The 27162-nt window shown below is 37.1% G+C and overlaps 1 protein-coding gene across 3 annotated transcripts in view; it reads right to left on the reverse strand.

Annotated features, from left to right (window-relative positions):
* Positions 1-27162, reverse strand: part of RABGAP1L (RAB GTPase activating protein 1 like) — a 769071-nt gene that overhangs the window by 695723 nt on the left and 46186 nt on the right. For 2 of the 3 annotated variants that reach the window (XM_035010758.1, XM_035010759.1), the window contains exons 1-2: positions 2573-2710; positions 1072-1264 (exon numbers count right to left, since the gene is read on the reverse strand). In XM_035010758.1, coding sequence (XP_034866649.1) covers positions 1072-1264; positions 2573-2710 — 331 coding nt within the window. Of the gene's footprint in view, positions 1-1071; positions 1265-2572; positions 2754-27162 lie in introns of those variants that run through there. The other variant, XM_035010757.1, reaches the window with a different exon arrangement.

Here is a 27162-nt window from a genome sequence, read left to right on the forward strand (position 1 = left end):
CAAAAATAGTCTCCAATATTTTCTTCTTATATGTTTATTTTTCACATTTAAGTATTTTTCACTAGGAATAAATTTTGTGTATAGTGTTTAGAGCCATGATAGCCACATTATGTAGCACTTTGTCTTGTATCTATACTTACCCGATAGCAGCATTCAGAAATGGATCATTGGCCCTAAGTCAATCAGGATAATCTCACCTTGTCTATGGTGTGACTTATTTCAGGGTTTGAATGTAACCATCAGTTACTACTAGTTTAGGTGATTCCCCTGACTACTACTAGAAAATGGTTCAATGGAGTGAAACATAACTTTTGTTCAATAAGTAAGAGAGCCTTTCTCTCTTCCACCAGCCATAAATAAATTTCCTGGCCCTACTTACAGTTTCTGCTGCTAACTACTTTAGGACCATAAAGGAAGCCAGTTAGAGAGAAAGGTGACATGGAGAAGATCAAATTTGGCTGAGTAGTTTACAAAAAAATACTATCAGAGCCCAGATCAAACAACACCCCTAGTGTTTAAACCAGCTGAAGTAGGAGTCGGCTTTGGTTTGGTTAGGCTTTTTTTGCACCCAAAACCATTTTGCATTATAAGCTGGTATTTCTATTATAAATCCTACTCAATCATGGATGTATTCATTATTTAATAGACTGATGGAATTGATATGCTATGTTAGAATTTTCACAAATGATAATTTGAAATAACTGTAGTCAAACTGAGTAAAAAGGCACATACTATGAAAGACAGTGTCCATTACACTATTCCTTGATACCCAAGAATTTATTCAATTGTTCAGTAAGTATTTATTGAGTGCCTAATATGCGCCAAGTACTAGGAATAAAGACTCAGAGATAGTCCCTGTTCTCAAATAACACTGACATTGATTTTACATGTAGAAAAACAAAGAAAAACATAAGAATACAGGGGGAACTCTTGACCAGAACCAAAAACCTGGTGGCTGGTGGCCCTGATCTTAGAAAACAAAGCTAATAGGATTTTTAAATTTTCATCTTAAAATTTTCATGATCACTTTATCCCATTTCTCTTAGGTGTTTAAGAGTTCAAATACAGTACCTGTATTTGATGGATCCAAAATTAACTGAAGAGATGGCTTATTTGTTTGGCTGGCTGAAACATCTCCAAACGAATGGTCTGAAATCTCAGTGGAACTTCGACAATCAACAAGAAGACTGTTTTGCCCTTTCTCAGAATCTCTCAAAATCTCTTCCATGGCTTTTTCCAATTGTTCATCACCATTAGAAACTATCTATAGGCAAAGCGAGACAATTCTATTTCAATCATATTATGGTTCTGGGCTTAATGAAAATATTTTATTTCTAGAAGAAATTAAAACAAGTTAAATTTTAAATTTAAATATGTTACTGAGTACCAAGAATTTATACAGTTGCACCTAACTATATCTGATCTAAGATCCGATTTACAGAGATTTTTCTTTCCTTTCCTTTTTTTTTCATAGGAACACATTCTAAAAACCAGGTAACATTAAATTTATGTGTTTTAAAGAGAAAAACAGGTAAGTTTAAATAAACTATCTACTCTCTTATTTAAGAGGTCATATTTCTTGTTATCATAGCATAAACATATTTGTGATTTCTTTACAAAGTTTGCTTGCTTGCTGCCAAGAGGAGTATTGGTAATTTCCCCACATTTAAGTTGACTCAACCTTCCTTAAAAGCAGGTGAGACACAAAGCCTAATAAATGTCTTAAACACATTAATACTAAAATGTAGATATTTAAATAAATTTAAATAGTCATTTAAATACAGATATACTTAAATTTAAATAAAACCATTGATTGTTTATCCTCAACATAGTATAAATGGGTATTTAATAATATAATTTTTTTTAATTTTATTAGATTGATATAGACTTTTGATGCCATAGTTAATACTAAATAGAAGTCATAAACAATATGTAGCACTTCCGACTAGTTTCTCTATTCCTGTTTCTAGAAGGTGGTTATACAATTCTCATGCATGTATACCTGGGTTTAATTCTTTTTCTTTGAGTTAGGAAAGACAACAAAAATGAAAAAGGATCATTTTTGCTTAAATAAAAATTCAACTGCTAAAAATATAAGACATATGCTTAAAAAATATTCAGACAAGCCAACTGTTAAATCACATACTAGAATGTTACCAGCTGATTTAAAACATAAAAACCATGAAGTTGTTTCTGAAGTAAAGACAAAATATAACTTATATAATTAACTTTAAAAACTCAGCAATAAGAAACACAAAAATATACAGATAATGGTTAAATCTTATGTAAATTTAAGTCTAATTCCCCAATTACCCTTTTCTATTTTCCCTTCTATTCCTTCTTTATAAAATTCTGAATTAAAAGATAAATAACCAAAAGCAAAAAACTTTAAAAATACACAAACCAAATAATTAGCCTCTGCACAGATCAATCACTGATGCTTTTCAAGGTCAGCATTTGAGAAAAACCTTTGTATTTTACACATCTCTTAAGATCAGTCTCACCTCATTAAGAAAAAAACAATAATTTAAAATTGTATCATTTGTAAGGAAAGAGAGAGAGAGAGAGATACCTTCAGTTCAGGTTTTTCATCATCTTTTGTAGAAGTATCATCTGCATGCTGAGTAACCAAAACAAATTCTTCACTGTTCAGTGTAGCCACAGAATCCGATGACCCACTAACCTTCTGTAATGAAGCTCTGACCTCCATTTCAATTCTACAAACTTCTCTTTCCACATCCACCTGGTCAAAACTACAGGGATTTAAAAAAAGAAAAAAAACCTATGAATAAAAACATGGAAATAAGTACCAGATCAATACTCAGCCTTTAAAAATGGTTCATGTTAAGAAGAATTCTGCTGGCTAGATAATTATCTGAAAACTAGGGAGGCTACCTTCTTGGACTAGGCCACATAATGGAAATGTACTCTCTTCACCCTGAGTTTCCTGACTAAGAGAACCACATTGTTCCCTGAAAAACAACACAAACCCTCCCACATCACAACTAAACAGATTTACTACTGTTTAACTCTGTATTTCTCCTAGAAATATTACTTTTGTTCTTTTTTAATAGAAGAAATAATTACGATACTAGAAACCAAATTCACACAACACAAATATTCACTGAAATTACTTTATAATTATATCCAAATGTTTCCAAAAACTTATCTCAAGACCAAGTATTGTACCTTAAAATATCTTGTGTGTCACTTAAGTTGACAGATTAATAAAGAATTCAACACCCTAAGCCATGTATCTTTTCCTTTGCAGACACATTATCACTTATCAGCACAAGGAGGGGGGAAAGGCCAAGACTTTCACATCGTATTCATGTGGCAAACAGTGTTTTAGTAATCAAATACAGTGTAATTGTTTTCTGGATCGATCTGCCACCACAGAAACTCAACACTGTCTATTACTTCCAGAAGTTCAAATATTCACACAACTAATTTTAACTGAATCTGTGTACTACATAACATAGTATTCAGCACTGGGGTTATATGAGTGAATAAGGCAGACAAGGTGCCTACTCTGCTGGAGCTTCCATCTACTAAGAAAACAAGCAAGTAATAAGCAAATAAGGCAATTCTAAATCACTCTAAAGGATTTGGAGAAGATAAGACAGGTTACTGTGACAAAAAATAGCTATAAAGGGCGCCTGGGTGGCTCAGTTGGTTAAGCGACTGCCTTCGGCTCAGGTCATGATCCTGGAGTCCCTGGATCGAGTCCCGCATCGGGTTCCCTGCTCGGCAGGGAGCCTGCTTCTTCCTCTGACCCTACCCCCTCTCATGTGCTCTCTGTCTCTCTCATTCACTCTGTCTCAAATAAATAAATAAAATCTTTTAAAAAAATAGCTATAAAAAGTATAGGGACAACCTTAAGTAAGGTGGTAGGAAAGGACTGGGAAATATTTGAGCTGAAATGGAAAAGACAAAAAAGAAGCATATATTAAACAATCTGCTCAGTGACCAAAAGGGTAACACGAAAGAGGGGTAAGACAAGTAAACTGGGACTAAATAACACATGACTCTAAAACTGCTAATCCACACCTTAAAATTACCCACAGAATTGTTCTTTTTCTCGTTCCAATTAGGTTACTCTGTTCTTTGCCTCATACAAATATGGCTGCAGTATCTCATTTTGCCTTTAGGTGACACTAACACCATTACTCTTGGCCAAAAGAAAGATTTACTCTCAGCTTCAAGTTACACTTTAAAAAATTAATTACTTCCATCTTTACCAAAACTCAAAATTTCCAACAATATCAAAACAAAGAATAATTATTTGTTCTAGGATCGTATAATTAGTTAGCCATCATTTAATTCTGTTAGACATGTGAGTATCCTTCCTTTTAAATTTTAAATCCTTCAAGTCCTCTAAAAGTTTTTTATTTTGCAGGTAATATTTCTGAAAATGCAATATGTATTAGAGGCCATGTCTCTACCCTTCCAGGCTGTCCCATGAACCCTTGATTGCCAATATGCTACACAGTCAAGGTGTTCCTTCTGTGGCCAATCCTTCAAGCCCAAGCAGACACTCCTAGTTGGAAATGCCCCAAATTCAAGTCCTAAGCCTTTTTCTGACTCCTTGCCACACACACCCCCTCTAAGTAATATCTCTCATTGCCATGTATTTAAATACCATCTATTTTCTAACAATCTTCCAAATTTCTATCCCAACCCAAATGTCCTTTAAATTCCTTATTTGGAATCCAACTTTCTACTTTATATTTCCATGTGGAATTCTTATCAGTATCTTAAATGTGACCCAAATGGAATTCTTTTTTTTTTTTTTTTAAGATTTATTTATTTGACAGAGAGAGACACAGCAAGAGAGGAAACACAAGCAGGGAGAGTGGGAGAGGGAGAAGCAGGCTTCCCGCTGAGCAGGGAGTCCAATGTGGGGCTCGATCCCAGGACCCTGGGATCATGACCTGAGCTAAAGGCATACGCTTAACGACTGAGCCATCCAGGCGCCCCCCAAATGCCTCCTCTAAACTTGTTCCTCATTCAGATTTCCCTTTTCAGTAAATAACACCACTTTCTACCAAGTTGCTCAAACAAGAAATCTGAGTATCATTCTTTTTTTTTTTTTTTAAGATTTTATTTATTTATTTGAGAAAGAGAGAATGAGAGACAGAGAGCATGAGAGGGAAGAGGGCAGAGGGAGAAGCAGACCCCCCTGCTGAGCAGGAAGCCTGATGCGGGACTCGATCCCGGGACTCCAGGATCATGACCTGAGCCGAAGGCAGTCGCTTAACCAACTGAGCCACCCAGGCGCCCCTGAGTATCATTCTTAATTCATCTCTACTTCTTCATTTCTCACATCAGCAAGTCATGTTAGCCCACATCCAAAATAAATCCCATATCTATCCCATTTCTTCATGGCCATTTTTACCAACCTAATCCCGGCAATGTTCTCATCTACTAAAAAAGTCTCCTAACCTATCTCCTACCTCTAGTTCTCTCCTCCCCTAAACTACTCTTCACAGAGCTGCCAAAGAAATCTTTTGGAAAATAAATTATATACATTAAAACTCCATTCTAAAATCTTTTCACTAAAATTCAAATAAAATCCAAACTACTTGCCAGGACTTAAAAAGCCCAACACACCTTTGCCTCTGTAACTTTACCATTACAGCTCTTTAATTACAGAAAGTTCTTTCCCACTTTAGGGTCTTAGCACTTGCCTCCTACTTTCATATGGCTGACTCCTACAGGTGTCAGCTTTCATTCATCCATCCAACAAATATTTAATGAGTCTCTACTATGTGCTAGAAACTACAATGGGAACTGGAGACTAAATGATAAATGAAACCAATGCATCCCAGTCTTCCTAGAGCTAACATTCTTAGAGAAGAGAGGAATAACAAAGAAAGCAAAACAAGGGACACCTGGGTGGCTCAGTCCTTAAGCATCTGCCTTCGGCTCAGGTCATGATCCCAGGGTCTTGGGATCAAGCCCCACATCGGGCTCCCTACTCCGTGGGAAACTTGCTTCTCCCTCTCCCACCCCCATTGCTTGTGTTCCTGCTCTTGCTATCTCTCTCTGTGAAATAAATAAATAAAATCTTTAAAAAAAGAAAGCAAAACAAAACATAAATCGGGATCCCATATTGGAATATATACTATAAAAGGTAATGAGAAGGTAGGAGGCAATATGGACCCAGTTGACATCTGGGCTTAATAAGAATGAGTGAGCCATAGAAAGAACTAAGGGGAAAAAAAACTTCAAGTAGAAGAAACAGCAAATACAAAAAGCCCAGGTATGAGTAAAGGCTTATGAGAAAGGAGGCCTTGATAGCTAGGTCAAAGTGAGCATGGGTAAGAGCAATAAAAGATGAAATATGGAAAGGAAGGCAGGGAAGCCTGAGGCGACCCCTGATGCTAAGGCTATCTAAATAACCCCCCACCCTAGTTCCAACTATTTTGTTTATCTGGGAGTATCAAGTGCCTAGTGTAGTGCAGAGTAAATATTCAATAAATGTGTTGAACAAATTGTTGTTAAAAGCACTAATCAGGCTAAAATTCTCACAAATAACAAATTCAAACAAGGTATTCTGACTTCAAAGTACATGCTCTGAACCACTACATTATACCATCTCTTGAAGTTTCCTCACCTATTCCTAGACACCAAGGGTTGGTATCTGTCACTATGCACAAAGAACCTTCTCCATACCTCTCCTCCATCAAAAGCTGTCTTCCCCCAAGACATTTTTCTTAGATAACTGATAAACAGTTAACCTGGCTCTTAACTTTAAATCAGCATGTTAATGAATACTAATAGTTGCTCAGTTCAAATAAGATGTCCATTTTTAAGAGGTTTTCTTTAGCCCAAGAGAATGTTAAATATTCTGCCAGGCTAACAAAAAAAACTATCAGTTTACCAAATGTAATTTTGTGACCTCTTCAAAACACAGCCCAGAATTTCTCATTCTACTCAGAATTAAGACATCTCTCATTACTAGCATCAAACCCTTCCTCTAAGGGCCTTAGGAATAATTTTAAAAGTTTGCCTAATGCTACCTTATTGGCTTGAACATTTCTTTGAACTTCAATGAAAATGCTTATTAAATTTTCACACAAACACAAAAATCTGAGAATACAAAGCCAACACTTTAAAATATTTCAACAGGCAGGTAATAATATTTTTTTTTAATATTTTATTTATTTGTCAGAGAGAGCACACACATGCACATGCACAAGCAAGAGGAACAGCAAGCAGGGGGAGAAGCAGGCTCCACTGAGCAAGGAGTCTGATGTGGGACTTGATCCCAGGACCCTGGGATCATGACCTGAGCCAAAGGCAGACAACCTATTGAGCCACCCAGGCATCCCCAGGTAATATTTAAATGGGGAAAGAACAGTCTTCAACAAATGGTGCTAGGACAATTAGATATTTACATGCAAAAAAATGCAGTTGAACCCGTACCTCACACCACACACAAAATTTAATCCAAAATGGACCACAGACCTAAATGTAAGAACTAAAACTATAAAACTCTTAGAAAAAAACAGAAGTAAATTTTCATGTCCCTGTGTTAAGCAATGATTTCTGAAATGACACCAGTCATTCAGCTCCAGGGCTAGAGATCCGGGTGTTGCCATTTTTAATTTTTTTTTTTTTTCATCCTCTGGAGCAGCAGGAGAAACCTTCAGGGAACAAAAGCCACATGGAGCAACCTGAAGCAGCTTACACTGAGTCTGCCCCCCACCCCCATAAGGGGTGCTGCAACTCCGCCCAGGCCAAGACACCTGAAAATCAGTGCAACAGTCCCCTCCCCCAAAAGACCAGCATGAACATCAGTCGAGTAACAAGTTTATGAATCACTCTGAACTGAAAAATTCCTGCGCTAGGGGAAAATACCATATAGAATTTGAGTTTTTTTCCTCATGAGTCTTTAGTCTTTCATTTAAAAACTTTTCTTCTTTTTCTTTTCAAAGTTTCTCATTTTATCAACTCTTTGTTTTTAAGTCATTTTTTAATTTTCATTTTTACATTACATTTTATAGATATATTCTTCATTTTTGGTTTCCTTTCACTGTATTCATACACACACACACACACACACATATAAGTTTTTCTTTCTTTACAATTTGGGATTTAGTGTCTTCTAACAAACAGACCAAAATACACCCAGGAACAAATGGATCACCCTGTTTTCTCCACCTGTGAAATTATATTCTTTTTTCCTTTTCTTTTCTTTTTTGGGTTTCTGACCTCTTCAGATTTGTCTCATGTGTATTTCACTGGGGTCATGGTTGATAATTTTTTATTTTGTTCTCTTGTTCATCTATTCTTCTCTGGAAAAAATGACTAGAAGGAGAAATTCACAGCAAAAGAAGAACCAGAGATAATACTCTCTACCACAGACCTAATCAAAATGGATATAAGTAAAACATCAGAAATTGAATTCAGAATAATGATTATAAAGCTACTAACTAGGCTTGAAAAAAGCCTAAAAGACACTAGAGAATCTCTTAGTGCAGAAATAAAATCTAATCAGGCCAAAATTAAAAATGATTTAACAGAGATGCAGTCTAAAATGGATGCTCTAACAGCTAGGGTAAATGAGGCAGAAGAGAGAGTCAGTGACATAGAAGATGAAATGATGGAAAGGAAGGAAGCTGAGGAAAAAATAAACAACGAATTGATCATGAGGGGAGGCTTCGAGAAAATCAGCAATACCATAAAGCAAAACAATATTACAATTACTGGGGTCCCAGAGGAAGAAGACAGAGAGAGGACAGAAGTTATATTTGCGCAAATCATAACTGAGAACTTCCCTAATCTGGGGAAGGAATCAGGCATTCAAGTCCAGGAGGTACAGAGAACCCCCTTCAATATCAATAAAAATAGATCAACACCCCAACATATACTAGTGAAGTTTGCAAATTTCAGAGATAAAAGAAAATCCTGAAAGCAGCTCGAGACAAGGGGTCCTTAACCTACAAGGGTAGGAATATTAGACTGGCAGCAGACCTATCCACAGAGACCTGGCAGGCCACGAAGGCCTGGCATGATATATTCAAGGTACTAAATGAGAAAAACATGCAGCCAAGAATATTTTACCCAGCAAGGCTGTCATTCAGAATGGAAGGAGAGATAAAGAGCTTCCAGGAAAAACAGAAACTAAAAGAATTTGTGATCACTAAACCAGCCCTGCAAGAAATATTAAAGGGGATCCTGTAAGCGAAGAGAAAGCCCAAAAGTAACACAGAGCAGAAAGAAACACAATCTACAGAAACAGGGACTTTACAGGTAATACAATGGCACTAAATTCATATCTTTCAATACTTACTCTGAATGTAAATGGGCGAAATGCCCCAATCAAAAGACATAGAGTATCAGATTGGATAAAAAAGCAAGACCCATCCATATGCTGTCTACAAGAGACTCATTTTAGACCCAAAGACACGTCCAGACTGAAAGCAAGGGGGTAAAGAACAACCTATCATGCTAATGGACATCAAAAGAAAGCTAGGTAGCAATCCCTGTACCAAATTAGATTTTAAACCAAAGACTATAGTAAGCGATGAAGAGGGATGCTATATCATACTTAAAGGGTCTATCCAACAAGAAGACCTAACAATTGTAAATATTTATGCTCCTAACTTGGGAGCAGTCAATTATATATAAACCAATTAATAACAAAATTAAAGAAACACACTGATAATACAATAATAGTAGGGGACTTTAACACCCCACTCAAAGAAATGGACAGATCATCTAAGCAGAAGATCAACAAGGACACAAGGGCTTTGAAAGACACACTGGACCAGATGGACTTCACAAATATATACAGAGCATTCCATCCCAAAGCAACAGAATACACATTCTTCTCAAGTGCACATGGAACATTCTCCAGAATAGATCACATACTGGGTCACAAACCAGGTCTCAACCAGTACCAAAAGACTGGAATGATTCCCTGCATATTTTCAGACCACAATGCTTTGAAACTGGAACTCAAACATAAGAGGACATTTGGAAGGAACTCAAATACTTCAGGCTAAAGAGCATCCTACTAAAGAATGAATGGGTCAACCAGGAAATTAAAGAAGAATTTTTAAAAATTCATGGAAACAAATGAAAATGAAAACACAACTGTTCAAAACCTTTGGGATGCAGCAAAGGCAGTCCTAAGAGGGAAGTACATAGCAATACAAGCCTTTATCAAGAAACTAGAAAAGTCTCAAATACAAAGCTAACTTTACACGTAAAGGAGCTGGAAAAGTACAGCAAATAAAGCCCAAACCCAGCAGAAGAAGAGAAATAATAAAGAGAAGAGCAGAAATCAATGAAATAGAAACCAAAAGAACAGAACAAATCAATGAAACTAGAGGCTAGTTCCTTGAAAGAATTAATAAGATTGATAAACCACTAGCCAGACTTATCCAAAAGAAAAAAGTACCCAAATTAGGGACGCCTGGGTGGCTCAGTCGTTAGGCATCTGCCTTCAGCTCAGGTCATGATCCCAGCATCCTGGGATCAAGCCCCATGGCGGGAAGCCTGCTTCTCCCTCTCCCACTCCCCCTGCTTGTGTTCCCTCTCTTGCTGTCTCTCCCTCTGCCAAATAAATAAATAAAATCTTTAAAATAATTAAATCAAAATTTAAAAAAGGACCCAAATTAATAAAATCATGAATGGAAGAGGAGAGATCATGAACACCACCAAGGAAATACATAGTTTTAAGAACATATTATGAGCAACTTTATGCCAACAAATTAGGCAATCTGGAAGAAATGGATGCATTCCTAGAAACTTTTAAACTACCAAAACTGAAACAGGAAGAAACAGAAAGCCTGAACAGACCCACAACCAGCACAAAAATTGAAGCAGTAATCAAAAACCTCCCAACAAAGAGTCCCAGGGCCGGACGGCTTCCCAGGGGAATTCTACCAAACATTTGAAGAAGAACTAATACCTAGTCTCCTGAAGCTGTTTCAAAAAATTGAAATGGGGGTGCCTGGGTGGCTCAGTCAGTTAAGCATCTGCCCTTGGCTCAGGTCATGATACCGGAGTCCCCAGATTGAGCCCTGCATCAGGCTCCCTGCTCGGCAGGGAGTCTATTTCTCCCTCCACCCCTCACCCCACTTGTGCTCTCTTGAGCATGTTCTCTCTCTCTCTCTCTCAAGTAAATAAAATCTTCAAAAAAAAATGAAATGGAAGGAAAACTTCCAAACTCATTCTATGAGGCCAGCATTACCTTAATCCCCAAACAAAGACCCCATCAAAAAGGAGAATTACAGACCAATATCCCTGATGAACATGGATGCAAAAATTCTCAACAAGATACTAGCCAATAGGATCCAACAGTACCTTAAAAGGATTATTCACCACAACCAAATGGGATTTATTCCTGGGCTGCAAGGGTGGTTCAACATTCACAAATCAATCAACGTGATACATCACATTAATAAAAGAAAGGACCAGAACCATATGATCCTCTCAATTGATGCAGAGGAAGCATTTGACGAAATACAGCATCCTTTCTTGAGAAAAACTCTCCACAGTGTAGGGAAAGAAGGAACATACCTCAATATCATAAAAGCCATCTACAAAAAGCCCACAGCGAATATCATCCTCAATGGTGAAAAACTGAGAGCTTTTCCCCTAAGGTCAGGAACACGACAGGGATGCCCACTCTCACCACTGTTGTTCAACATAATACTAGAAGTCCTAGCCTCAGCAGTCAGACAACAAAAAAGAAATAAAAGGTATTCAAATTGGCAAAGAAGTCAAACTCTCAGTCTTCACAGATGACATGATCTTTATGTGGAAAACCCAAAAGATTCCACCCCAAAATTACTAGAATTCACACAGGAATTCGGCAATGTGGCAGGATATAAAATCAATGCACAGAAATCAGTTGCATTTCTATACACGAACAGTGAAACAGAAGAAAGAGAAATTAAGGAACTGATCCCATTTACAATCACACCAAAAACCATAAGGTACCTAGGAATAAACCTAACCAAAGAGATAAGGATCTGTACTCCAAAAACAAAGGAACATTTAATGGAAGAAATTGAGGAAAACACAAAGAAATGGAAAAACATTCCATGCTCATGGATTGGTAGAATAAATATTGTTAAAATGTCTATGCTACCCACAGCAATCTACACATTAATGCAATCCCTATCAAAATAACATCAACATTTTTCACAGAGCTGGAATAAACAATCCTAAAATTTGTATGGAACCAGAAAAGGCCCCGAATAGTCAGAGAATGTTGAAAAAGAAAACCAGAGCTGATGGCATCACAATGCTGGACTTCGAGCTCTATTATAAAGCTATAATCATCAAGGTATTTTGGTACTGGCACAAAAACAGACACATAGATCAATGGAACAGAATAGAGAGCCCACAAATGGACCCTCAACTCTATTGTCAACTAATCCTTGACAAAGCAGGAAAGAATGTCCAGTGGAAAAAGGACAGTCTCTTCAACAAATGGTGTTGGGAAAACTGGACAGCCACATGCAAAAGAATGAAACTGGACCATTTTCTTACACCATACACAAAGATAAACTCAAAATGGATGAAAGATCTAAATGTGAGACAGGTATCCATCAAAATCCTAGAGGAGAACACAGGTAGCAACCTCTTTGACCTCAGCTACAGCAACTTCTTGTTAGACACATCTCCAAAGGCGAGGGAAACAAAAGCAAAAAATGAACCATTGGGACTTCATCAGGATAAACAGCAAAAGAAACAGTCAACAAAACTGAAAGGCAACCTACAGAATAGGAGAAGATATCTGCAATGACATCAGATAAATGGCTAGTATCCAAGATCTATGAAGAACTTATCCAACTCAACACCCAAAGAATAAATAATCCAGTCAAGAAATGAGAAAACATCAAAAGACATTTCTCCAAAGAAGACACACAAATGGCCAAAAGACACATGAAAAAATGCTCAACATCACTTAGCATCAGGGAAGCACATATCAAAACCACAATGAAATACCACTTCACACCAGTTAGAATGGCTAAAATTAACAAGACAGGAAACAACAAATGTTAGCAAGGATGCAGAGAAAGGGGAACCCTCTAACACTGTTGGTGGGAATGCAAACTGGTACAGCCACTCTGGAAAACAGTATGGAGGTTCCTCAAAAAGTTGAAAATAGAACTACTCTACAACCCAGCAATTGCACTACTGGGTATTTACCCCAAAGATACAAATGTATTGATCCGAAGGGGCACCTGCACCCCAATGTCTATAGCAGCAATGCCCATGATAGCCAAACTGTGGAAAGAGCCTAGATGTCCATCAACAGATGAATGGATAAAGATGTGGTACACACACACACACACACACATACACACACACTGGAATGCCATACACACATATACACACACTGGAATACTAATCAGCCATCAGAAAAGATGAATGCTTACCATTTACATCGACATGAATGGAACTGGAAGGTATTATGCTGAGCGAAATAAGTCAATCAGAGAAAGACAATTATCATATGGTTTCACTCATATGTGGAATATATGAAACAGCACAGAGGATCATAGGGTAAGGGAGGGAAAACAGAATGGAAAGAAATCGAGAGGGAGACAAACCATAAGAGACTCTTAACTACAGGAAACAAACTGAAGGTTGCTGGAGGGGAGGTGAGTGAGGGGATGGGGTAATTGGGTGATGGGATGGGGTAAATGGGTGATGGATGGGCTTTAAGGAGGGCATGTGAGGTGATGAGCACTGGGTATTATATGCAACTCATGAATTACCGAACTCTACATCTGAAACTAATGATGTACTGTATGTTGGCTAATTTAATTTAAAAAATAAGAAAGAAAAGTATACAAGTTTAAAAGGAAGAATAAAACAGTCTTTATTTACAGATTACATCATCATCTATGTAGAAAAATCCCTAAGAATCTACAAAAAAAAACCCTCCTCGGGGAGCCTGGGTGGCTCAGTTGGTTAAGCATCTGACTCATGATTTCAGCTCATGTCCTCTCAGGGTCATGAGATGGAGGCCCAAGGCGGGCTCCCCACTTACTGCAGAGTCTGCTTGAGATTCCCTCTGCCCCTTCCCCACACACACGCACACACTCTCTCTTTCTCTGTCTACTCTCTCTAAAATAAAGAAATAGATCAATAAGTAAGAAACCTACAAAACACTGATGAAAAAATTTAAAAAGATCTAAATAAATGGAGATATTCAATGTTCATGGATTAGAAAACTTGGTATTTTTAACATGTCAATTCTTCCCAGGTTGCTGAGGCTGAATGACCAACTGACTGAGCACTCAACTACAAGGTTAACTATGTGCACAAGGACAGGGGAGCATGTCTTTTTTTTTTTTTACTCACCAACATATTACCAGCATAGTGCCCAGAGATTAAACAGATATATATCTGTTTAATAAACAAGTCAATTATCTTGGATGTAGCAGAACGGACTCTTGCATCAGATAGGAAATTGGACTGAAGGAATTCTAAAGTCACTGAATCTTAAGATTCTCATTCCATGTGATATGTTGAAGAATTCCATTTCAACAAGTCAATTCAAAATATAATTTACTAAGTCTACTACTATGCAGCAATATGCTAAGCAAAATGTTACTTGCTCTTTATGTATGGCAATCTGCTATTATTTCTGATCAAAAGAAAGAGCAGTTGGAAAATGTATAGGGTCTTTATTTTTTTAAAGATTTCATTTATTTGAGAGAGAGAGCGTGCGCACACGTGAGCAAGAGCAGGAGGAGGGGCGGAGAGGGAGGGAGGAGCAGACTCCCCACTGAGCAGGGAGCCCAACTCAGGCTCCATCCCAAGACCCCGGGCTCATGACCTGAGCCAAAAGCAGATGCATAACTGATCACTAAGCCACCCAGGCACCCCTGCAGGGGTCTTGTAAATAACACGGAGCTCACAGTTCTGTGACCTCAAGACTAACACATCCATTTCAATTCAGCATGTGAAGAGCAATGAACGAAAGTAAAACTACTTTTAAAAAGCACTTGCAGTTAGGGCACCTGGGTGGCTCAGTCAGTTTAGCATCTGTCTTCAGCTCAGGTCATGATCCCAGAGTCCTGGGATTGAGTCCCACATCAGGCTCCCTGCTCAGTGGGGTATCTGCTTCTCCCTCTACCCCACCCCCTGCTCATGATCTCTCTCTCTCATGCTCTTTCTCTCTCTCTCAAATAAATAAAATCTGTTTTTAAAAAAAGCAGTTAGTTAAAAAGCTACCCTTATTATAATCCAAAAATTAGAATGTAAAACTCTGACAAAAAAATTTTATGTCTCTTCAGGCACACACACACACACACACACACACACACAAACTGGGGAACTACAGTGTAGACATATACATTTTCCTTCTTTAGGCATTTTAAACATATAAGAGAATAAGGGGGAGAAAACTTATCAGTCCTACAGAAAATGTAATGTATGTCTTTTCTATTCCTCCCCTTCCCCCTTCTGTGAACCCAAAGGAGCTCTATAAATATTTTTGATTGAATTGAACCACTTAAACACACATACCCCCCACACCTATAGCAATTCTGCCAATTCTACCAAGTGAAATGGCTTTTAATTCTTACTTTAATGCCACATCATTTTGTCAAATGAGCAATATATCTTAACACCTCACTTGGATGCCTAAAACTATAATTTTCACATATACTAGAAACAGCATTTAGCAAACAACATTTAGCAAAGTCTAACTGGAAGCTATCTTCTTCCCAAAATAACTGAACACATTCAAAAGTATAAAATCATGGTGCACATGGTCCAATTTCTTTTTGTGCCAAATGTGGTTAGCCAGCTTCTTGCTTTTAGATTATGTGTTTGCACCTATTCATTTTCAAGTGGCTCTTGAACTAAAATAGAACACTGAAAATATGAGTGTGACTCAAAATTGGACAAGACAGGCTGCAAGGACTACTAGGCACAAGAATTCAAATGACTATAGTAGACCCATTACAATAGTGAAAACAGGAAATATTCTTAATTTACAATAAGAAAATGGACATGAATAATTTGGAACACTTACCAACTATACTTCTAAGCTTTGAAAAACCAAGCCAGTCTTGGGGAAAAAAAAAAAAATTACCATAACCTCTACTTACTAAACAGTCCATCCACTATTCCAATTCTCAGGCAAGAGCCATACCAATATGAATATATGTATGCAATTATGTCCCTGCTCCTGAAAAGGGCACAAAAGGGCCTTAATAATTCACATTACTTTAGTCGATACCTATTTTTATTTGTCTAGCAATAATCTCGAAACCTTTTTTTCCTGAGAATAAGCCTTCCCTCTGTTCAAACCTCATGGTTTTTATAGAAACCTCAACACCATGGCCAAACAGATCCAAAGATAGACAATGAATACAAACTAATTAGACCAATTAACCCAATTCCTAAGATTTTTGGACTGATGACCAAAGACTTCAAACTTTTAAGATGTGAAGTAGGAATTGTTGGTGGCCATGTTTTTCCCCATATGAAGAAGGCCAATATGCAGTGAAAGAGAAAAGTAAATCCTAAGTACAGACAGGAAAGAGAGTCTTAGTTGAGTCTCTATCATTTCATTTGAGAGAATCCTAAGGTGTTGCTCCATCTGTTCCCATCCTCACTCTTGGTAAATCCACTGTTCCTTTAATTCTATGAAATATCCCTTCCAATAAATTCTTTTTTGCATAAGCTAGTTTAAACTGAGTTTCTGTCACATGAAACTTCATAAGTCCTACTATAATTATAAGATAGCAAAAAGACATAAAAGATATATATCTATACACACACACACACACACACTTTAAAAAAAAAAAAAGATTTTAAGTAATCTCTACACCCAGTGTGGGACTCAAACTCACAACCCTAAGATCAAGAGTCACATGTTCTTCCAACTGAGCCAGCCAGGCACCCCATAAGATATATTTTAATAGGTTTCATATAGTAGTAGGAGAACAAAAATCTAGGTGAAGGAAGAAGACAGTATCTAAAAAGTTGACAATTTCCCAGATAATCAGTATACTGGATATGATGAAAGAAAAAAAAGTAGGCTCAGTCGGTTAAGCATCTGCCTTCGGCTCAGGTCATGATCCCGGAGTCCGGGATCGAGCCCCACGTCAGGCTCTCTGCTCACGAGAAGTCTGCTTCTCCCTCTGCTCCTCACCCAGCTCATTCTCTTGCTCTCTTAAAATAAATAAAATCTTAAAAAAAAAAAAGTATGGTAATAAGACAGAAACACACACACAAATCAACAGAATAGAATTGAGAGCCCAGGAAAAAAAAATACATGCTTATATAGCCAATTAATCTACAACAAAGGAGGCAAGAATATACCATGGTGAAAAGACAGTCTCTTCAATAAGTGGTGTTGGGAAAACTGAACAGCCACATACAAAAGAATGAAAGTGGACCACTTTCTTATACCATACAGAAAAATAAACTGAAAATGGATTAAAGACCTAAATGTGAGACCTGAAACCATAAAACTCCTAAAAGAAAACATAGACAGTAGTCTCTTGTATATGAACCTTAGCAGTATTTTTCTGGATATGTCTCCTCAGGCAAGGGGAACAAGAACAAAAATAAACAACTGGGATTAAATCAAACTAAAAAGCTTTTGCACAAAGGAAACCATCAACAAAATGAAAAGGCAAAAAAAAAAAAAAAAGGAAAGGAAGGAAAAAAGAAAAGGCAACCTACTGAATGAAACAGGGTATCTGCAAATGACATACCCAATATGGGGTTAATATCCAAAATATATAAAGAACTCATATAATTTAACACTGAAACAAACAAAAACAAATCCAATAAAAAATGGGTGAGTACCTGAAAGGACATTTTTCCAAATAAGACATACAGATGGCCAACAGACACATGAAAAGATGATCAACATCACTAACCATCAGGGAAATGTAAATCAAAACCACAATGAGATACCACCTCACACCAGTCAAAAGGGATAATATCAAAAAGACAAATAACAAGTGTTGGCAAGGATGTAGAGAAAAGAAAATGCTCATGTGCTATTGGTAGAAATGGAAATTGGTGCAGCCACTGTAGAAAACAGTATGGAGATTCCTCAAAAAACTAAAACTAGATGTACCATAAGATCTAGTAATTCCACTTCTGGGTATTTACCCATGGAAATGAAAATACTAATTCAAAAAGATATATGCAACCCTATATTTACTGCAGCATTATTTACAACAGCCAAGATATGGAAGCAACCTAAGTATCCATCAGTAGATGAATGGATAAAGAAGATGTGGTATATATATACACAATAGACTATTATTCAGTCAGAAAAAAGAGTGAGACCTTGCCGTTTGTGACAACATGGGAGGACTCAGAGGATATCATGCTAAATGAAGTAAGTCAGACAGAAGAAGACAAATACCATGTGATTTCACTTATATGTGAAATCTAAAGAACGAATGAATAAGAAAAGAGAAACAGACTCATAGAGAACTAGTAGTTGCCAGAGGAGAGGCAGGTAAAGGAGATAGGTGAAATAGGTGAAGGAGGCTTAAGAGGTACAAATTTCCAGTTATAAATAGTCATGGGGCACCTGGGCAGCTCAGTCAATTAAGCATCTGACCCTTGGTTTCAGCTCAGGTCATGACCTCGGGGTCGTGGGATCGAGCCCTACGACAGCCTCTGTGCTCAAGATTCTCCCTCCCTCTCCCTCCCCCTTACCCTCCCCCTCTGCCTCTCTCCCCTGCATGTGCAGGCATTCTCTCGCAAATAAATAAATCTTAAAAAATAAATTAAAAAAATAAGTAAGTCATGGGGATGAAAAGCACAGCATAGGGAATACAGTCAATAATACTGTAATAAGTCTATATGGTGACACATGGTAACTACACTTCTTGTGGTGAGCATCTCATAATGTATATAATTGTTGAATCACTATGTTGTACACCTGTAACTATTATATGTCAACTATACCTCAATTAAAAATAAAAATACTTGGGGCACCTGGGTGGCTCAGTCATTAAGCATCTGCCTTCGGCTCAGGTCATGATCCCAGGATGCTGGGATCGAGCCCCACATGGGGCTCCCTGCTCAGCGGGAAGCCTGCCTCTCCCTCTCCCACTCCCTCTGCTTGTGTTCCTGCTCTCACTATCTCTCTCTCTCTGTCAAATAAATAAATAAAATACTTTTTAAATAAATAAATAAAAATACTCAAAAAACTTTAGCTGTAATGACAGAAAAGGAACAAATATGTAAATATTGCTTGCCTCACAATTACTGAATAGTACTTTTATGTTGAGTAACACTTACTACAAATAAACAAAAACCTGTATTAGGATGGTGAGATTTATAGGTGACTGTTGTAGATCAGATTATTGTTACCAATTTTCTACTCCCTCCCTATTATAGAATTGTACAATTAGGCCCCTTATTATGTGATTTTGTAATACCTCTCTCTAGAGTAAGTGGAGCAAAGTATTTCCCTACCCAAATAATTCAGGGCTTAGCCATGTAATTTGCTTTGGTCAATGGAATACTAATAAACAAAACTTGGGCAAAAACTTTAAATGTCTTGAGTTATTTGGCTTGGTCTCTTGAGCTTCTGCCATCTATCATAAGAAGATGTTGGCTCAGGAAGCCAAGAGACCCAAAATGCAACTCATGACAAAGACCTGAATCCAATCCACAGAAGGAAGTAGAGTCTCCCTCACAGACCCACAGAACCATGAGTTAAAAACCTAAATGTTTGTTGTTGTAAGCCATCAAACATTTTGGCATTGTTATATAGCATTACCACAGCAATGGCTGACTAATTCAGTGACTTATTTTATTATTTTTAAATGTCTTCAGCAGAGGCATCTGGCTGGCTTAGGCAGAAGAGCATAGGATTCAGTCTTGGGGTTGTGAGTTCAAGCCCCATGCTGGGTGTAGAGATTACTTAAAAATAAATAAACTTTAAATGTCTTCAGTATTATTATGCTATCTTTGTATTAAATAAAAATCAGAAATAGCTAACACTGCAACTAACAAATCTCTCTCAAGGAGATATTGATATGGTTCTTCAACTATTACCTAAAAAATCCAGTGATTTCTATAATTTTTGTATTCCACTGAATTAAAATGTACTTCAATAGGCTAACCTTCTAATACTAATATTCAATTCTAGATATACTCAATTTATAAAACTTTGACCCATGCATTATATTGTAGTTTAGAAAACCCTACTCAGCAATATCTCCTAGGCAATAATATAAATGAAAAATATTTTGGAAAATATTCTCAAATTTTTTAATCAAGATTGACTTTAACTCTAGATTTTCTCTTGGTTTTTCTGCCATAATTACTTATGCAATCTATTCAATAGTAAGTTTGACAAAATTATATACATTATATTATAGTCACTTACTACCTGGAAAACTAAGGTCTGACAGCTATATAATTCAGAGTTCCATAAACTTGGCTTAAGACTAATAATCAGCTTTGTGCACAGCAGGTACAGGCATATGGTCAAGGGGGAAAAAAATATCTATCACATGACAGAAGAGACCTTCACTAAAGTATCCACTTCATAGTTATAGCTCCCCTTGGTATAATAAAACCAAACTTTGTGATCTAACACTTGGCATGTTGTATGATGCTGCATAAAGCACACACCACATTTCTTTCTGGCCAATGTGTCCATGAGAATGGTGCCTCAGTTCTATGAACACATGGGTTTATCTGAAAAATAAGGGACTGGACTAGTTGATCTCCAAGGTCTCTAAGCTCTAAAGCTTCTACATTATCATTTATCTTCAAAGCTATGGCACAGAAATTAAAACAATTTCTCTAACAAGTTACAGAGCCAGAAAAAGAATCTAGAAATCCTCAGTTGAGAAATCGATTTACTAGCATATTACCCTTCCAAGGACTGGTAATTATTACACTATTACAAACATTTTGATTCCAATCAATTGTTTCTTCTGTGCTCACAACACACTCTAGGAAAGTATAGCACAATACAACACCAAACAGAATTAAGAGGGCAAAATAGTGAATTCATGTTTACTGTGTATCTCCACATAATTGGCACTTAGTTGACAGAGAAAATGGTAATTACCAATTTGCTGGGTCTAGCATAGAGAGACTCAAGGTAGCATCCAAAACTTCATAAACTTGGCAACCAGACATGGTTCCTAAGAAGACTAAGAGATTTCACAATTACCTTCTTCAACTATTTGACCTGCACAAGATCAGCAGTGAGGGGCACCTCAGTCATTGCACCAACACAACTAAAGAAAAGAAGTTAAATGATTTTTTTAAATTGTTTTTCTTTTCCTATTAAGCCTACAGGCAAAGATCTGACTTCTGTCTTTGAAGCACAGAGCCCTCTGTGTTTAGTATAACACTTAATGTTTGTGAGATATGCCTGACTTAACACTTTTTAACCCATCAGAAGAAATTTAAATACATAAAACCCAAAAGCTTCTTGGCATATAGTGTACATGTTTGTATGTGTTATGCATTTATCTCTGCCTCGTTCTACAGAATTAATGAGCCACATAAAAGAATTAGAGTTCTTGAAAATCCCTCAAATTAACTAGGTTTCAAGAAAAGGCATTTTTGGGGCGCCTGGGTGGCTCAGTTGGTTAAGCGACTGCCTTCGGCTCAGGTCATGATCCTGGAGTCCCAGGATCGAGTCCCGCATCGGGCTCCCTGCTCGGCAGGGAGCCTGCTTCTCCCTCTGACCCTCCCCCCTCTCATGTGTTCTCTCATTCTCTCTCTCTCAAATAAATAAAATCTTTAAAAAAAAAAAGAAAAGAAAAGGCATTTTTCCTTGATTTGGTAGAATTTTTTTAAATTTGAGAGAGAATGAGTGAGCGCACACACATAAAACCAGGGGAGGGGCAGAGAGAAAGGGACAAGCAGACTCCCTGCTGAGGGTAGCCCTGTGGAGGGGGACTCAAGCCCAGGACCCTGAAATTATGAACTGAGCCAAAGTCAGACACTTAACTGACTGAGCCACCCAGGTGCCCCTGGATTTGGTAGAATTTATAACAAAGAAGAGATACTATACTTCAGACTACTCTCTAATCTTTGGAGTAAAATGATTCAGCAGGATGCTTATGAGGAAAGTTAAGCAATATGAAAAAAAGTTTTGAAATCCTAAAAACAGGACTTCCAAACTATGTTACACAAATTAAAAACAAACACAAAGGCATAGAGTAACCTAAAGATATTTTTAGAAAATATTATGACATACCTAAAATTTCATAAGTAGTTTCTATGAAATTATATGTTGTGTGTCTACAAAAGCAAAGGGAATGAGGAGGGTCTTGCTAAGTTGAAACTATAAACTATAAACTGAGTCACTGTTCATTGGGAAAATAATTCAAAGTAAAAACTGTTCTAGTACTAGATTTTTCTACTTTACTCTCACAAGGCAACAAAACCCAAAGGTACTTTATATAATTAGAAGAACAAACTATTCAATGACCCCATAACCATTTCTACTGAATATCCCACTTACTAAAGGATGTTTTTAAATGCCTTCTGATGTTTTAAATAGAAAAAGTGTGATAAAATACAAGCCATCAGAAATCCAATATTTGAGAGTTTCTCGTGTTGCTGAATTTGCATGTTGATGTCCATCTTGGTATTTGTCACGCCTTTGAATCCTGGGTGTAAGCCATAATAGACTTGCTGCATACTGAGGGCAGAGATAGGAATATTAGAGCCCCATGCTCTAATACTACTCATACAGAATCCAGTTAATTTTTTAACAAGCATTCACTGTTGTTGCTGATGTTGAACACTTATTATTTGACAAGCATAGTTATAGTCTTCTCCAACTGGATGTCTAAGAGACATTTCAAACTCAACATATTCAAAAATCATACTTCCAACCTTTCCCCTACCAACCTACCACTTACTCCACACTATCTTCCCGCAGGTTTTCTCATCTGACGACAACTCAATCCTTCTAACTCTGGCCAACTATATCAGTCACGTTACTCCTCTTGTTCTCTTATTCTCCTTCCTCAAACTAACAAACTCTCTCCACTCTCTCACCTTACATCCACACTGTCAGGAAATTACTTTGGCTCTACCTTCAAATTGCATCCAGAAATCATCCATTTCTCACCACCTCCATTGCCACTACCAAGTCCCAATCCCATCATCATCCCTTACCTAGATTATTCTAAAGGTATCTGAAACTACTCTCTGCTTCTTTACTTGCTCCTCTTCGGTCCATTTTCAAAAGCAGCCAGAATGATCCTTTTAATTTAGTTCTTGCCAGTCCTCTGATCAAAACTCTCCAAGGGCTCCATCGTACTCATAATAAAAGCCAAGTGACCTTCAAAGCCATTATACACCTGTACTACAAACGCCCCTCCTCACTACTTCCCCCACCCCATCTTACCTTACCTTTGTGACTTATCTCCTACATTTCTCCCCCTTGTAGACTCAATTCCATCTAAAACAATCTCCTTGCTACCTGCTTTGTCTCAAAAAACCCTGGCACACTTGCTCTGGCTATTGCAAAACAGAACACTCTTCTCCCAGATGTCTACTAACATGTTTACTTCCCTGTTCATATCTTTGTTCAAATCTCATCCTCCTCAGAAGAGCTACGCTGATTGCCTTATCTAATACTACTTTCCCCACCACCAACTTCCAATCCCCATTTATCCTGATCTACTTACTTTCTTTCCCGGAACACTTATCTTCTAACATACAATCTAATTTACTTTTGTGTCATATTTACTGTTTATTGTCTGCTTCTCCCAGTAGAATGTAGCTTCTTCAAAAGTAAGGATAATTGTTTTATTCACTGATATAACCCAAACACTTAGAAGAATGCCTGGCATATAGCAGACAGATAAATATTTGCTGAATAAATGAATGAATGACTATCCAACACTGAGTAAATGCAAAGTTCCTAAAACTCAAGGAGCCATCTAGTACCCCACAGCCTGATCAGAACTTTGACTCTAAAGGATGATAATAGCAGTGACGGTTTCTTTCCCTGGGTAAATAACCAGCATACACTTGACATTACATAGAACTTCCACAGGTTTATGATATAATGAGGCAACTTTTAAAAGAAGATACTAAACCAAGATGTTAAGACCTCCTCACCAAATTTCCCATTCATGCAAGGAAAACAAGAACAATGACAAGTCAACTATATTAAGAAATTATTGTTGATATTTTTGAGAGCATGAAAATGTTGGTATTGTTATGAGAGAGTCCTTGTCTTTTGGCAGTATATAGTGAAATATTTACAAATTAAATAATATGATGGCACAAAGGAAACTAGACTGGTCATCATTTGATAACTGCTAAAATTGGTAAAAGGCCATAGGAATATTTATTTATTTTTTAAGATTTTTATTTATTTGACAGAGAGAGAGAGCGAGCACAAGTAGGCAGAGAGGCAGGCAGAGGGAGAGGGAGAAGCAGGCTCCCCGCTGAGCAGGGAGGCTGATGCGGGACTCGATCCCGGGACTCCGGGATCATGACCCGAGCTGAAGGCAGCCGCTTAACCAACTGAGCCACCCAGGCGCCCCCCATAGGAATATTTATATCATTCACTTTGATTTTATATGCTTGAAATTTGTATTTTATATGCTCAATATTTGACAAAATAGAAGAAAAAAAATAAATAGTACAGAAAGTTTAAAAAAAAACATAAAAACAAAGCCTATATTTTCTTTAGCATCTAGCACATTATATAGCACCCAAATATATGATGGAAAAATAAAGTACATGCCACAACCTAAGACAGTTCTTATAAACTTCCACAATGACAAGAGCAGATTAAAACAAAATGAATGGCCAAAGTGAGGCTGTCCTTCAGAGTAAAGGAAAAATGGCATGCAAAGTGATGGCCACATTGACCTCAGATTTGGATGACTGGAACAGAATGGGGACAACCTGAAAAAAACTTTGCATCTTTTTACAAGATAAAAGGTACTGTACTTTATTCTATAAAGGTCATTCATATAAATGCAAAATATGATCAACAGGGACAAGAAAATGTGGCTGAAATTTTATGTACCAAATAATACTGCAGCGTAATTAGAAGGACTACTAATAGAAGTGTTAAGGATCAATTTGACCAGAAAACAAATACAGCAGGAAACAAACACTATCCCAATCTCAGAAAGGTCAAATAAACAAAAAAAATTTTAAGGGCATAGAACATTTAAATCTTTTAAGTGCTAAGGTAGTTATAAGCTAGGTATACAGGGGCACCTGGGTGGCTCAGTCAGTTAAGCATCTGCCTTCAGCTCAGGTCATGATCCCAGGGTCCTGGGATCGAGCCCCACGTGGGGCTCCCTGCTCAGCACGGAGTCTGCTTCTCCCTCTCCCTCTGTTCCTCCCCCCTGCTAATGTGCACGCATGCTCTCTGTCACTCTCAAATTAAAAAAAAAAAAATAGACATACAAAATTTGAATCCTTCAAAACATAATTTCTATAACCTCTGGAAGCAGTTTCAACAATTTCCCCAGCTGATTAAATCTGCTCTAGTAAAATGATATTAGCCGACAGGGCTTATGGTCAAAAACAATTTTTTGAGAGCCACCCATCGAGCTCATGTACAGATAAATGTTTGGGGTTTTTTTTAATTCACATTCAAATAACTAAAAATAAAAATCTAATGGACTAAGTGCAAAAAGGTATAAATTTTTCCCATCAGGAAAAAAAACCTGTTATTTATGCCAGCTTATTCTACTAATGTGCCAAAGAGTAAGATGTGATATATGTGTTTCACATTCTAGGAATACCAGATTTTTAGCTACCACCTACATAAGAGCTTACATAAAAACATCTCAAGTACCTATTTTAGTTTGATTTTCTCTTGCTTCTTACTCTTACTTGCCACAAAATCTCAAATTCTTAATAAAAACAAAATAGATACATGTTTTTATGCCATTAATTTCCAGTACAGTACAATGTACCCTGTTGCTGATCAAAAAGGAAATATTTCTTTCTGATTACTACACAAATTTTTATTTTGTAAAAATTTATTTTCATGTAACCTAAACCAATCATCTTAATAAATCAAAATACTATACCAGATTTCAAAGAAGTGAAAATTCACCTATTTTAAATTTGCTCTCATTAAGTCAAGTCCTTGAATCTAGGGATTATTTATTTTATGTCTCTCCCACTCTAAAAGACAAAAGTAATATCACAATCTGCAAAAAGTCATTGCAGGACTGGCTTAGTACAGTAAATAGCTCCATAATGAACTAGACAATAATGTGTTTATTACTTCATGAAACTCTTAAAAGGTCTTATAAACAAAGGCATTATAAACAAGATCTAAACCATATATACTATGAATTTAGACATTTCAATCATTACAGCACAAACACCTAAATATCAAAGAAAAGTAGCATTTATTTATCAAGAACTATTCAATCATTTTATAGTCTCCAACTATACTCAACACCTTACAACAGTGGTTCTGAAGGACAGGCAAAGAAATCCCAAATATCATGGATAGAAAAGGGAAAAAGGACTAGTCATAATAAGAATCTGTGTTGTCAAAAAAGTTCCTGGGGCACCTGGGTGGCTCAGTCGTTAAGCGTCTGCCTTCAGCTCAGGTCATGGTCTCAGGGTCCTGGGATCAAGCCCCGCATCGGGCTCCCCGCTCCGCGGGAAGCCTGCTTCTCCCTCTCCCACTCCCGCTGCTTGTGTTCCCTCTCTCGCTGTCAAATAAATAAAATCTTTAAAAAAAAAAAAAAAGTTCCTAGCTGATTGTGATATGTATATTCAACCATTTTAAATATGCCCATCCTGAAGGACTTACACTATAGAATCTCCTTAACTAATTTAATTTACACATACAACTAATAATTATTAAGTGACAGGGATTATGGCAAACAATGAAAATACATTCATATAAAATGGAATTTTCTGCTCTCCAGAAAAGATGCCAACCACATGCCCAGAACTCCAAGAGTATCTATATAGACCACAAAAGATTTGTTTAAAAGTACAACAACATCAGCAATACTGTGTTATGCTTAAGAAACAGGTAATAAAGCAGTATGGCAATGAGAAGGGTTATCTATGTGCATCAGAGGGGTTATTTATGAATAACCGAAATTAAGAAGTGAACAAATTCTGTAGTTGTTTTTTTTTTAAGACTTTATTTATTTATTTGACAGAGAGAGACACCACATGAGAGGGAACACAAGCAGGGGGAGT

The sequence above is a fragment of the Mirounga leonina genome, unplaced genomic scaffold (assembly GCF_011800145.1).
Source record: "Mirounga leonina isolate KUSES-001 unplaced genomic scaffold, KU_Mleo_1.0 Mir_154, whole genome shotgun sequence".
NCBI lineage: Eukaryota > Metazoa > Chordata > Mammalia > Carnivora > Phocidae > Mirounga > Mirounga leonina.